General features: G+C 35.5%; 1 protein-coding gene across 3 annotated transcripts in view; it reads right to left on the minus strand.

The window, feature by feature from the left end:
- Positions 1 to 455: 455 nt before the first annotated feature.
- Positions 456 to 14,558, minus strand: part of SLC39A12 (solute carrier family 39 member 12) — a 73,311-nt gene continuing 59,208 nt past the window's right edge. For all 3 annotated transcript variants that reach the window (XM_025445368.3, XM_025445367.3, XM_025445364.3), the window contains one exon: positions 456 to 1,036. In XM_025445368.3, coding sequence (XP_025301153.1) covers positions 908 to 1,036 — 129 coding nt within the window. In that variant the 3' untranslated portion in view covers positions 456 to 907. The remainder of the gene's footprint in view (positions 1,037 to 14,558) is intronic.

The following is a 14,558-nucleotide window of genomic DNA, read 5'->3' on the forward strand; positions in this document are numbered from 1 at the left end:
AGGCCACTGTTTTCCAAGAAAAATAACTAAGGCCAGAGTTATTTTCTATTTTAATAATTTTGCCGGGTTGTCAGTAATGCTGCTTGAACATTTCATGAACAATGTTTAGGTCTCCTCAAGCAAATACAAACTATATCACATTGTCAGTAATATTAGATCCATAAGTACACTCTGATGAATCTGTGTGACTTTATGCATTGATCTACTGCCTCACTGCAGCTTTATTACTTAAAATTCTTAACTTCCCTTTTTGTTTCCAGTTTTCCTTACATAGAACAGATTTCACTTGGTGATTAGATAGGACGCTGACCCATTATCCTTTAGGCTTCCTGAGTTTGCTGACTTAAAAGCATTCATGAGCCTGTGGGTAATGCTTCCAGGTGAACAATACTATATTGGTTTTATAAGGATTGACTCAGAATCTGACACCCAGTAACAGAAGGTCATACAAATCATAACATCAACACTAGACTTTATTACATTTGTTTGTAATTTATTTTGCTTATGGCTTATCATCTTACAAGAAGAAAAACATTATTGACATAGAAGAAGTTGCAGCCAATTTGATCCCAAGAGGCATCTATCTGCTTCAAACATTCCTTATTGGCAAAACAATATTGTTTGAAAATTTACCAGAATTAATTCAGAATTTACTAATTCCTAAAAAAAGATGTGAATTCCATCAGGGTGCTGGGCTCTACTATCAAAATCTCAATTGAGGACAACCTGACATTTATATTCTAAAACCAAAGTGCATCATAAAATTAATAAGTTAATGAACTAAAAGACATACACTCTTCCTCTAAGATAAAAAGACTTAATTTACAAGCCACTATCGACACTTTCAACAAAAGAAACAAAATGAAGCCATATAAATTTATTTGTGAAGGATTTTGAGACTCTTAACTTATATTTTAATATTTTGTTCATATATAGCCAGCAGCAAGAGAGAAAGCCAACCTAGGGTCAATCCAAAGTTCTGCAGGAGAAACATCAACCAGGGTCGCCGTGTTTGAACATGAGTCATTTCAGGAAGCTAAAAAAAGAATAAAAAACCAGAATAAGATCCAGATATATTCACTGCTGGGAAAAGTTTGGTGGGAAAACATGAGAGGCTCTGTTATTCAGAACTTAATAACCTTTCAAATTCCCCAAACAGTTACAAAATGCTTAATACCTACTCTTGACCAAAATTTAAAAATGTAAGATAAATTAAGTCATTCGGCTGTGGTTAGAAGGATCCTAGGGGTTGCCAGAAGTCTTAAAATGACATAGTGATCAGCTGAAAGCAAACCCAGAACTTTTTACTTATGTATTCAGAAAGCACTTAAATGTGAAATAGATAACAGATTGAAAGTATTATTTTTGAGTGTTCTGCTAGGTTTATGAAGCCGTTAAATGCAGTGGTTGGTACAAAGTACACATTTGTCTCCTTTCAAAGAGATCACAAGGTCTTCCTGACCTTTAGAATCATAAAGACATCACGCCCTAAGACTGTACGTGACTCTCAGACAGGCAAGTGGCTGCTGTTTCGTTAGTGGAATGACTTCAACACCATGTAGAGGAGAATGTTCTTGTGGATATCTTGGGGAAGCACCTCAACATGTCCTTTTTTTCTTTGTATTTATTTTTTTTAATTGAAGTAGAGTTGACACACATTGTTCCATTAGCTTTGAGTGTACAACATAGTAAATTAATATCTCTATACCTTAGGCTATGCTCACAAGTGTAGCTACCGTCTGTCAACTTACAAGGCTATAATACCATTGACCATGTTCCCTATGCTGTATCTTTCATCCCCATGATGTTTTCATCTCACGTTCCTTTGAATCCCTCATCCTGAGGAGATGAGAGTGAGTGTATCTCTTGTACAACATGGTCATTTCCATTGGAAATCTGGCTTAAGTCAACATGGAGGAAAGACTTAATCTGACAATGACATTATTGACATTTTGGGTCAGATCATTCTTTGTTCTATGTTATAGGGGCTCTCCTGTGTGTTAGAGGATCCCTGGCTTCTACTGGATGGATGTCAGCTGTACCTGACCCCAGCTGTGACAACCAAAAATGTATCTAGATGTTGTCAAATGTCCCCTGAGGGGGGCAAAAAAATCACTTCTGTTTGAGAACTACTGGATTATTTACAGAAAAAAAAAATATAAAATATGCAAGGGCTTTAGGTACATGGCAAAAAAGGGTGATGTATTCTTTTGCTCAGTTGACATTTTTTTTTTAATGTCTGTACAAGAGTATTCTGAGTGCTCTCTTTGGGTATTTCTCCCTTTTAACTAGATAAATTGACAGAATTAAGATTAGGATGATTATGACCTGCTCTCACACCCTAACATGGATGAGTAGAACAAAAGGCAAAGTAAGATCCAAAAATGCTGTCCTGGGTAGATGACCTTAAACAAATTATGTGTCCCTTTGGTGTTTTTCTGCCATATTTAAACGTGAGGTTAACCATACTTCTTTAGAGTAACCCTGTATGGTTCATCATCTATTATACATTTAAATGGCATTTTGAAAATCCATATACTGTTCCCAAAAAGCTGGCAATTAATTGATGGTACTCTTGAGGGACTAACAAGATACAGGCATTAAAATTACCCAATACATCTGATTCTCAATAGTCTATAAGCAATTTCCAAGAGTTGACTTCAAAGACAGACAATGTAGGTGACCAGTTTCCTTCTGTCTCAATAATTTGTATATCAGACCATCTGTGAGACACAATTATGCCATTTTATGTCAAAGGCTCAAACTTTGATTAACCTTAATTCCAAATACACTAAGACATTGCGTTGTTCCCTCACCTTCTTGTTTTTCAAGCAAGGTAATTAATATTCATCGGAAGATATGGATGACTTAACAGCTCACCTTATGTCTACTGTGTCTAGTGCCACCTGGCTATTCATCTCTGATGAAGTAGAAGTAATTTCTAAAAAGATTTTTTGGGGCAAGTACTCACAAAATATGAATAACTGACTGAACTATCATGATGGTTTTCAGTGAATTGTTGAGAAAAACAGACAAGATATAAAGCATGGTGGTGGAAATTGTTCTAGTTCAACAGATAGAACTTGAAATATATTTTCAGCCCATCAATGTCTTAACCTACACGTTAGAAAGCTCATTTTCTAATTCCATCTTTGCCTTGAACTTCTACTGAGAATCTTCAGTTGGAAAGAAGTAGGTCTTTTTTTTTTTTTTTTGGAAAGAAGTAGGTCTTAATTAGGTAGATTTAATAGCCTCAACATGAAACTGCAGAGATTAAATTAGTGTCTTGGGACATCGTTCATAATCCCAATTAGCTTCTGTCCCAACTAAATCCAAAAATACCACAATTTTTAAAACAATTGTTTGACCTATTGTTTTTTTCACCGGCCTAAATTTATAGAACATCTGTTGGTTTGTAGTGTGCAACACATGATAGCATTGAATAAATGTGTTTATAAGGGCTTCTAGGCTATGTCAGTGGCCCCACTCCCAGGAAGAACACCAAGAATTCTATATTCTGAGTATGTGGATGGCATTATCCACAGGAAAACATCATGAGTATTTTACAACTCTAGGAGCCACCATTCACATGAACTCAATGTTTTCTGGGAAATTTTGCAACAAGATTCCAGCTTTTTACTTTTTGGGGGGCATTTTTTTGCTTTTTACATTTTAATCAAAAGAACTGGCTCTACAATATCTTGCCATCCATGTAGGTGTGCCTTCCAGCAGCTCATCTTTCTCTTGAGGTCTTCCAGGATGCTGGGACTAATAGTCTTATGCAGCACTTACTTTCATTTACATCTGTCTTACCATGCGCTTTCTTATATTGTCCCATTTACTCCTCATAATCCTGCAGGAGAGAAAACTATTAACTCCTTTTAGTTTTGAGGAAATAATGGCTCAAGGAGGATAATGACTTACTCAAAGTCATATAGATGTGATGTCAGAACTAGGACAAGAAGTCAGCTCATCTCATTACTGTAGAGGACTGTAGGAGTACAGACAATATTGGCTCTATCTTTGGCCCTCCATCATGTTCATGTTTGCTCAGTGACCTCCTTTGGGGCTACATGTTCCAGGCCCCTTGGAGATTAATACATACCTTAGAAATGCCCACCCAGGCTGGGATTTGGGGAAGGCTTGTTTTGGTCTCCCCTGAATCTGTTAGAGATAACATAGTTATTCCTCCTTCCTGATGCACAGGTGATGCCCAAGATCTAATTAAAGATTAGCTGTCAATTAGGGGCAGGAAAGTCCTTTGAGGTATGTGTGACAATGCCCTTCTGTGTGTCCCCTCACTCTATATAATCTGTGCCCTAAGGTCTGGATATTGCAGAGAATAGCTATGCGGCTGCTGTGGATCATTGCCTGCCCAATCCCCCCACCCCTACCCTCTGTCAGTAAATTACCCTGAATAAGATTCTATGTAAACTAAATGGAGTGGCCTCTTCATTTTCTATTCTCCAAGTGCCTTCTCAGTTAGTGTCCTTCTTCCACCTTTTTTTTTTTTCAAGATTTTATAGATTTATTTGAGAGAGAGCGAACTCAAGCAGGGCCAGCAGCAGAGGGAGAGGGAGAAGCAGACTCCCCACTGACCAGGGAGCCCAACTTGGGCTCCATCTCAGGATCATGACCCAAGCCAAAGACAGATACTTAATCAACTAACCCACCCAGATGCCCCTCTCCCCTACCTTCTAACAAGGACATTCAAAGACCTGTAAAGACCAGCATTCTACCTGAAACTCATCTCTATTATGACCAATTCCTTTCTACCTAATTAGAAAAAAGTGGAAATATCAATGCTAAAAATGTACAACTAAACATAAAAGTCATTGCATGTGATGAAAACATAGAGAAAATATATTGTGCAACATATAGATATCATACTGCTTTTGTTATAACAGATATGTTATTAGGTTCTGTTTTCAAGGCAGACCACATGTACTTGAAAAAAGCTACTAAAGAAAGACTACTTTGTAAGCCTAGAGAAATAGACAAACAATGAAAATCAGCATTTCAGAAAAAGTTTAAGGAGATTCTCATTGTGATATGGATCATCTTATTCTGGATTGTCTATACGAACTTTTCATGTCTGCACATAAATGGGATTGGTAAGAAAGTCCAGCTAAGCTTGCTTTTGAGACAATACTTGGTTCTTTTTTGGATAATTATGGATGAATATGTAAATTGTAATATTTCTTGGATATACACCAAAATGCCAAATACCAAAGAGTGTTACAAGAAGTCTTTCTAAAAGATCCAAATATAAAATGCCAAATCTCAACAACGTCTGCCACATTTCACTTACTTTGAATCTACTTATATTTTTTTTATCATTGCAGTCAGTAAATTTTGAAGGAAAATAAAGATCCATAGAGTTTATTTCCAAGGGTATGTATTTTGTTTTTTCTTTAAAAAAAAATTCTGACATCAGTTTTAGTGCTCCCCATTTTCCCTGGATTTTAAGAGAGGGCAATTAAATTCTTTTGTTGAGCAGCTTTACAGATCTTAACTTTCTTTTATCCTAAGATTAGAGGGGCTGAAATGTTGGATACAGTATGTGAATAATGAAGAAAAAGGTCAGGAAAAAAGAGAAGAAATGTTAGCAAAATACCTTTGCCCAGAGATAGAGCTAAGATATATTTTTTAGATTTCTACCAGAAACTTGGAAACCTTGAGGTGGAAAGTAACTTACTTTTTTAGCAAGTTCCCCAACTCATATCAGCAGATGCCAAAACATGATAGTAATTTTCTGGTGAAGAAGAAAGAAAAGAAAGAAAGAAAGAAAGAAAGAAAGAAAGAAAGAAAGAAAGAAAGAAAGAAAGAAAGAAAGAAAGAAAGAAAGAAAGGAAAGGAAAGAAATAAGAAAGAAAAAGAAAGAAAGAAAGAAAGAAAGAAAGAAAGAAAGAAAGAAGAAGAAGAAAGAAAGAGAAAGAAAGAAAGAAAGAAAGAAAGAAAGAAAGAAAGAAAGAAAGAAAGACACAATGACCACGACAAAGGGGGAGGGAGGAGGAGAAGAAGGATGAGGGGAAGGGAGGGGAGGGGGAAGAGGGTGAGGAGAGGGATAAGGAGGAGAAGAAGAAAAAGAAGGAGAAAAATCTTTACCTAAAAGATAGCCCTTTATCATGCCATTGTTTTGTTTTGTTTTCAAATTTGAATCAGACACAGCAGAGAAATTCCCTGAGATGCACCAAGCCTACACAGTACCTGACTTGTCTGCACATAATGACCCCTATAATTCTAACTAACTACCTGAGATGTAGATATGATGACCAACTGCTCATTAGAATTTTTGAACATTTTAGAAAGTGATATTAAGTAAATGATACACTTGAGTCAGTGCCTATAGCTATATACATAGTCAAGCTAAAGTTTTAAAAGGAATACTCACAGAGAATGTTAGAACCCACCAGGCAAGAAACTGGATAAATTCTAAAGGCATGTGCTATGTAGTAATTATGTACTAGGAAAAACTAATCACAAAGGAGGGTGATCTATAAAACATTCTCTGAAACTAAGATCTTTGGTCTCTCTTTACAATTCTAAGCTCAGAGTCTTGCCATGCAAAGCCTTCTCTGTCTACTTCCACCCTTAATCTGAAACTGGTTTATGGTTGGTGTTAAAGATCTCTCACTAGATATTTCAACATTTACTTTCAGTATGAATCATAAATGTACATAGTGAAAAAGAAAGTTCAGCATCCAGTGTTTCTAAAAAAGCACTAAAAAAATCAAAGTCCTTTCATTATGAAAAATTTACAATTTAAATATAAATATTCAACATTCACTTACTGAAGACATTCAGTGATGTTTCTTTTGAAGGTAAGATTGTAATTCAAATATTTTTCCTCTCTCAGGAATGCTCAGGAATAGTTTTTGGCATTGTCCACTTTCAAGGGAAATGATTTGCCTCTCCATTCACGAAGCTCCCTTGATAACTGACATACCACCCTCTTTTCAGAAAGTCCCTAAAATCCATAGTGCACACTGAATTAGGTATACATTTGCATTTGCTAAGAGGAGCCACTCTTGTTCCTAAGAAATATGATGAGAGAGAAAACCTCAAAAACTTATTTTATAGGCTATCCTAATAAGGCTTAATCTCTCTTGGGGCACATATTCCATGGACTGCTCTTACTGTCACATTTGTGAAGAGTTTAATTGTGTCTTTGCAGAAGACCAACATCTGAGAACAAAATGGAAATTTGTTAGTCAAAGTCATGATTTGGTTCCCAAATCTGCAATTTCCTGTTTGCATACGCAAACAATATACTTAAAAATTTAACATCAAAGACCTCTGGTTTCTGGTATGTCATACAGGATTATAAGTCACCAATTCATTCAACAAGTAAAAAGATGAAGAAACTGAAAAATCAACAGCTCTTCTCAGATATAACAGAAAAGTGAGGTCAAATGGCTGGCCCAAACATTGGAGAGAAACACAAGTGTATACAGAGAATCACAACATACCTGAGCAAAAACCTACAAGCAGAAATTTGTGTGGCAGGGTAGAGAAACAAACTGTAATTGACAAATTATTAGAGGCTTAGTGTAGACAAGCCTAAAAGTTAAAAACTCTAGGGGGATCCAGTCTTGAGTCTTAATTTCCACTTTTGTGGATTTTTCTGCCAAGAGCTCTACTAAATTCTCACAGTGAATATTGGGGGGGTGGGGGAATCCTCTCATGCTTTTATCAGGAGGGAGATAAAGGAACCATTTTGAGATGCCAGAGGATTGTGATCTTAACAAGGAGTTCCCTTATAAAAGCTATGTTATCAGAGCCTACACTGCTGGGGTTTTATCAGAGTTAATACCTAGGGAAGGGAAATAGTCAATTTCACCCTCCTCTAGCCATTCTCATCCACCTAAAGGGGAAGGAGACAAGAAGCTCATCATCTGGGAGCACTGGCTCACCAAAAGATCAAGACCTAATCAAAGAACTATAGAATGCTACTGTTCTCTCCATACCTTACTATTACATTACTAAAGGACTATTTACTGCAGTTCCTTTTACCCACTACATCATGTCATCCTTTCAAAAAAAATAACATGAATTACTAGAAGGCAAAAAACACAGTTTGAAGAGACTGAACACCCATCAGAACCAGAGTGAGATACAGAAGGAAAGTGGGCATTATCAAACCAGGAATTAAAAAACAAAACAAAACAAAAACTATGATTGATATGGTAAGGAATTAATGGGAAAAATAGACAACATAAGCAATCAAAGGTGGGTTATAAAAACATAGAGATAGGAATTCTAATAAATAAGAAATGTTAGAGATCAAAAACACTGCAAGAGAAATGAAGAATGATGGGCTCATTATTAGATTGGATGTGGCTGAGAAAAAAAACTCTGAGTTTGAAGATATGACAGTAGAAACTTGCAAAACTGAGAAGCAGAGAGAAAAAAAAGACTAAAAAACCCAACAACCCAAAATACACTATCCAAACCAGGAGGGAAAAGGTGTAATGTAGGTGTAATGGTGTAATGAAATACCAAAAAAGAAGAGAGAGGAAAAAAACCTGAAGCAATATTAGAAGCAATAATGACTCTGAATTTCCCCCCAAATTAATGTCAGGTACCAGATCACAGATGCAAGAAGCTCAGGGAATAGCAAGCAGGATAAATGCCAACAACATAAAACAAAAACACAAAACTCTACACATAGGCATATCATTCTCAAACTTTAAAAAAACAAAGGTAAGAAAAAAACCTCGAAAAAGAAAAAAAAAAAAGAAAAAACCTTGAAAGAAGCCAGATTAAACAAACAAAAAAACAAAACAAAAAAAAAATTTTACCTTTAGAGAAGCAAGGGTAAGAATTATATCTGAATTCTCTGGAACTATGCAAGCAAAAATAGAGTGAGGTTAAATGCTTAAAGTGTTGAGAGATAAAGCTACCAACTTAAAATTCTGTACCCCCACACTTAACCTTCAAGAATGAAAGAAAAATAAGACTTTCTCGGACAAAAAATTGAGGAAATTTGTTGCCAGCAAAAAAAAAAAAAAAAGTTAAATGAAGTTCTTTGGAGAGAGGAAAGTAACAAAAGCAGAAGCTTGGATCTACATAAAGAAAGGAAGAGCATTGGGGCACCTGGGTGGCTCAATGGTTGAGTCTCTCTGACTTTGGCTCAGTTCATGATCTTGGCGTCCTGAGATTGAGTCCCGCTTTGGGATCCCTGCAGGAGTCCTCTCCCTCTCCCTATGTATCTGCTATTCTCTCTGCCTCTTTCATGAATAAATAAAATCTTTTAAAAAAGGAAGAAAGAGCATCAGAAAGTAAATAACTGAAAGTAAAATAAAAGCTTTTATTTTTCTTACTTTTAATTGATCAGAGATAATGGCTTATTTAAAACAATAATAGCAAAAATGTATTTGATTATGTATGCTTGTGTGTGTATTTTTATGTATGATCATATAATAGTGAAATGATTGACAGCATTGATGCAAAGAATGGGAAGGATGGACTAGGAATAATTTCTTTCTTTTTTTTTAAGATAGATTGATTTATTGATTTATTTATTTATTTATTTATTTATTTATTTATTTATTTATGATAGACATAGAGAAAGAGAGACAGGCAGAGACACAGAAGGAAGGAGAAGCAGGCTCCATGCCGGGAGCCCAATATGGAACTCGATCCTGGGACTCCAGGATCGTGCCCTGGGCCAAAGGCAGGCGCTAAACCGCTGAGCCACCCAGGGATCCCCGGAATAATTTCTTATTATAAGGTATTTCTATTACCCATGAAGCAGTGTGATTTGAACGTAGAATTGGATTAGTTGTAAATGTATATTAAAAACTCTAGAGGAACCACTTAAAATACTAAAAAAAAAGTAAAATTAATAAGCTAGTAAATGTGTCAAAATGGAATTATATAAAATGCGCAATTAAAATCACACGGAAGAAAAAGTTTGGAAGACAAAAGTAGCAACAAAAAACAACCGGCAACGATTAGAAAACAGTAACAAATATGGTAGATATTAATCTAATTATAATAACAATTACTCTAAATGTCAATGGACTAAATACACAGAAAAAAAGCAAGGATTTTTCAGAAAGGATAAAAAAATAAGACCCAAATATATGCTGTCTACAAGTCCACTTTAAACATAAGGATGCATATAGATTAAAAGTACAGAGAAGGAAATATATCATGCTGACATTAACCAAAAGAAAGCAATAATTAATTTCAAACAGAACAGAATTCAGAGCATGGAATGGTATCAAGTAAAAAGGTGGCATTAGATGAAAATAAAAGAGTCAATGCTCAAAGAAGACATAACAATCTTTAATGTGTGTGCACTTAACAACAGAGTGTTAAAATATGTGAAGCAAAAATTGGTAGAACAGAAAAGAGAAAGAGATGTTTCCACTATTCTAACTGGAGACTTTAACACTTCTCTACCATAAATGGACAGATCCAGCTGGGAAAAAATCATTAAGATCACAGTTGAATCAAAGAGCACCATCAATCAACTAGATATAATTGACATCTGTAAACTACTTCATTCAATAACAGGAGAATATACATTCTTTGCAAGCTCACATGGAATATTCACCAACATAGACCACATTCTTTGCCATAAAACGCACCTTCATAAATTTAGAAAATTAGGAATCATACAATGTCTACTTTAAGATAATAATGGAATTAAACTAGAAATCAATGACAGGAAGGTAGCTGAATAATCTCCAAATACATGGAGATTAAACAACACAATTTTAAATTATACAAAGATCAATGAAGGAATCTTAAGAAAAATTTTAAAGTATTTGAACTAAAAGAAAATAAAAATAAAAATTATCAGAATTTGTGGCCTCAGTGAAAGCAGTGAGTAAAGGGAAACTACAGCATTGCATGCATGTATTAGAAAAGAAGAAAGATCTAAAATCAATCATCTAAATTTCCAACTTAGGAAACTAGAGGAACAACAAATTAAATCCAAGGTAAGGAGAAGAAAATAAATAATAAACATTAGAGCAGACACCAATCAGACTGAAAACAGGAAATCAATAAAGAAAATCAACCAAACCAAACATTGATTCTATGAAAAGATCAATAAAATCAATAAGCCTCTATCCAGGCTAAGAAAAGGACAGAAAACACAAATTACTAATATCAGAAATGAAAATGATATCTTTACAAATACCAAAGATGACAAAAACATAATAAAGGAATGCTATGAATAACTCTCTATCCACAAATTTGATAATCTAGATGAAACCCACCAATTCTTTTAAAAACTGCCAAAGTCACACAAGAAGAAATATGCAATGTGGGGATCCCTGGGTGGCTCAGCAGTTTAGTGCCTGCCTTTGGCCCAGGGTGTGATCCTGGAGACCCAGGACTGAGTCCTACATTGGGCTTCCTGCATGGAGCTTGCTTCTCTCTCTCTGCCTCTCTCTGTGTGTCTTTCATGAATAAATAAGTAAAATATTTTTTAAAATGCAATATGAATATGCCTCTATCTATTTAAGAAAATGATTCAAGAATTAATAATCCTCCAAAAGGTTATTCACCATTGAATTCAACCAAACATTCAAGGAAGAAATCATACTGATTCTCTACAATTTTTAAGAAGATAGAAGCAGAGGGAATACTTCCCAACTCATTCTATGAGGCCAGCAATGTCTTAAACTGAAATTAAAGCCATTACAAGAAAACTATAAAGCAATATCTCTTATGAACAGAACTAGAAAACTTCTCAACAAAATATCAGCAAATTGAATCCAGCAATATATAGAAAGAATTATAAACCACAATCAGGTGGGATTTATCCAATTCTACAAGGCTGGTCCAACATTTAACAATCAATGAATATGATCTCCATTACAACATCAACCAACAGGCTAAAGAAAATATCCATAGATGCATAAAAAGCATTGGCAAAATTCAACACCCATTTATGATAAAATCTTCCAGCAAACTAAGAATAGAGAGAAATTTTCTCAAATTCATAATGAACATCTGTAACAAAAAAACCTGCAGGTAACATCATGCCCAATGGTGAGAAACTAGAAAATTTACTAAGATCAGGTAAAGGCAAAGATGTCCCCTCCCACCACTGCTTTCTTTCTTTTCTTTTTAAATTTATATTTATTTATTTATGATAGACATAGAGAGAGAGAGAGAGGCAGAGACACAGGCAGAAGAGAGGGAGAAGCAGGCTCCATGCCGGGAGCCCGACGCGGGACTCGATCCCGGGACTCCAGGATCGTGCCCTGGGCCAAAGGCATGCGGGAAACCGCTGAGCCACCCAGGGATCCCCCACCACTGCTTTTCAACATCAAACTCAAAGTCTTAGGGAGTGCAATAAGAGAATAAAAGGAAATAAAAAGAATGCAAAAAAGATTTTATATGTATAAAATGCAGAAAATAAAAAAAACCCTCCTAGAACTAATAAGTACTTACAGCAAGGTTGCAAGATACAACATTAATATACAAAAGTCAATTCCTACATCTGAGGAATTAACAAGTGGAATTTGAATGAAAAACACAGTACCATTTATATTAGCACCAAAAATGAAATATTTAGGTATAAATCTCAAAAATATGTACAAGATCTTTGAGGAAAAGTATAAAATTCTAATAAAAGATATCAAGAAAAAAAACAAAATAAATCTAGAGATATTCCATATCCATGGATAGGAAAACACAATACTGTCAAGATGTCAGTTTCTCTATAGATTCAACACAATCCCATTCAAAATCTCAGCAAGCTATTTCATGGATATTGACAAACTGATTCCGGAATTTATATGGTGAGGCAAGAGACCCAGAATGGCCTCCATAATATTGAAGGAGCAGAATGAAGTTGGAGAGTTGATACTATAAATCTTTAAGATTTATTATAAATCTATCACAAGGGCAGCCCTGGTGGCTCAGCAGTTTAGTGCCGCCTTTAGCCAGGGCGTGATCCTGGAGACCCGGGATCGAGTCCCATGTCCGGCTCCCTGCATGAAGCCTGCTTCTCCCTCTGCCTGTGTCTCTGCCTCTCTCTCTCTCTCTCTCAAATAAATAAATAAAATCTTTAAAAAAATAAATAAATCTATTACAACAATGTGGAACTGGGGAAGAACAAAAAAACAGTTTAATGGAACAGAATAAAGAGGCCAGAAGTAGAACCACCTAAATATAGTCAACTGTTCTTTGATAGAGGAGCAAAAATTATAAGATGGAACAAATATTGTCTTTTCAGTAAATGGAGTTGGAACTATCAGCCATCCAAAAAACCCCAAAACCAACCAACCAACCAAACAACAACAACAAAAACACCCTTTAATGAGTCTATACACAGAACTTTTATCCTTCACAAAAATTAAGACAAGACGAATCATAGGTCTAAATGGAAAACACAAAACTATGAAACTCCTAGAAGGCAACAAAGGAGAAAACCTAGATGATCTTGGGTATAGTGATGCCTTTTTGGATACAATTCCAGAGACATGATTCATGAAAGACATAACTGATGAGCTGAATTTCATTAAAATTAAATTTTCTTGGGATGCGTGGGTGGCTCAGCAGTTGAGTGTCTGCCTTTGGCTTAGTGCGTGATCTCTGGATCCAGGATCGAGTCCCACATCAGGCTCCCTGAGATGAGCCTGCTTCTCTCTCTGACTATGTTTCTGCCTCTCTCTCTCTCTCTCCCTCTGTATCTCACATGAATAAATAAATAAACTTTTTAAAAAATTAAATTTTCTTCCCCACAAGACACTATCAAGAAAATGAAAGATAAGCCAGAGACCAGGAAAATTTTGCAGAAGACACATCTGATAAAAGACTGTTATCCAAAACATACAAAGAACTCTTGAAGCACGTAAATAAGAAATGACCCAGTTAAAAAAAATGGCTAAAAGACCTGAATAGACATTCCCCAAAGAAGTTAAACAGGTGGCAAATAAGCATATTAAAAAGTATTCAATATCATATGTCACCAGAAAATTTCAAGTGAAAACAGCAATGAGATATCACTACACAACTATTAGCATGGCCAAAATCTATACATTGACAACACTGAATGCTGATCTGGAGCAATGGGAATTCTCCCTTATTGCTGGTGGGAATGCAAAATGGTACAATCACTTTGGAAGACATTTGGAAATCTTTTATAAAACTAGATGTATTCTTGGGACACCTGGACACCTCACAGTGGTTGAGCGTCTGCCTTTGACAGGGTCCTGGATTGAGGAATAAATAAATTAAAAACCTTAAAAGAAAAACTAGACATATTCTTATCATACTATCCAGTGATTATACTTCTTTGATATTTTCCTAAATATACAGAAAACTTAGGTTCATACAAAAACCTGCACATGAATATTTATAGCAGGTTCATTCATAATTGCCAAAACCTGGAAGCAGCCAAGATGTTCTTCAGTAGGAGAATGGATAAACGCACCGTGGTACATCCAGACAATGGTATTTAGTGCTAAAAAAGAAATGAGCTATCAAGCCATGAAACAATCTGGAGGAATCTTAAAGTATATTACTAAGGGAAAGAAGCCAATTTCAAAAGGTACATATTGTACAATTCCAACTACATTTCAGTC

This window comes from Canis lupus, chromosome 2 (genome assembly GCF_003254725.2).
Source record: "Canis lupus dingo isolate Sandy chromosome 2, ASM325472v2, whole genome shotgun sequence".
In the NCBI taxonomy this organism is placed as follows: Eukaryota; Metazoa; Chordata; class Mammalia; order Carnivora; family Canidae; genus Canis; species Canis lupus.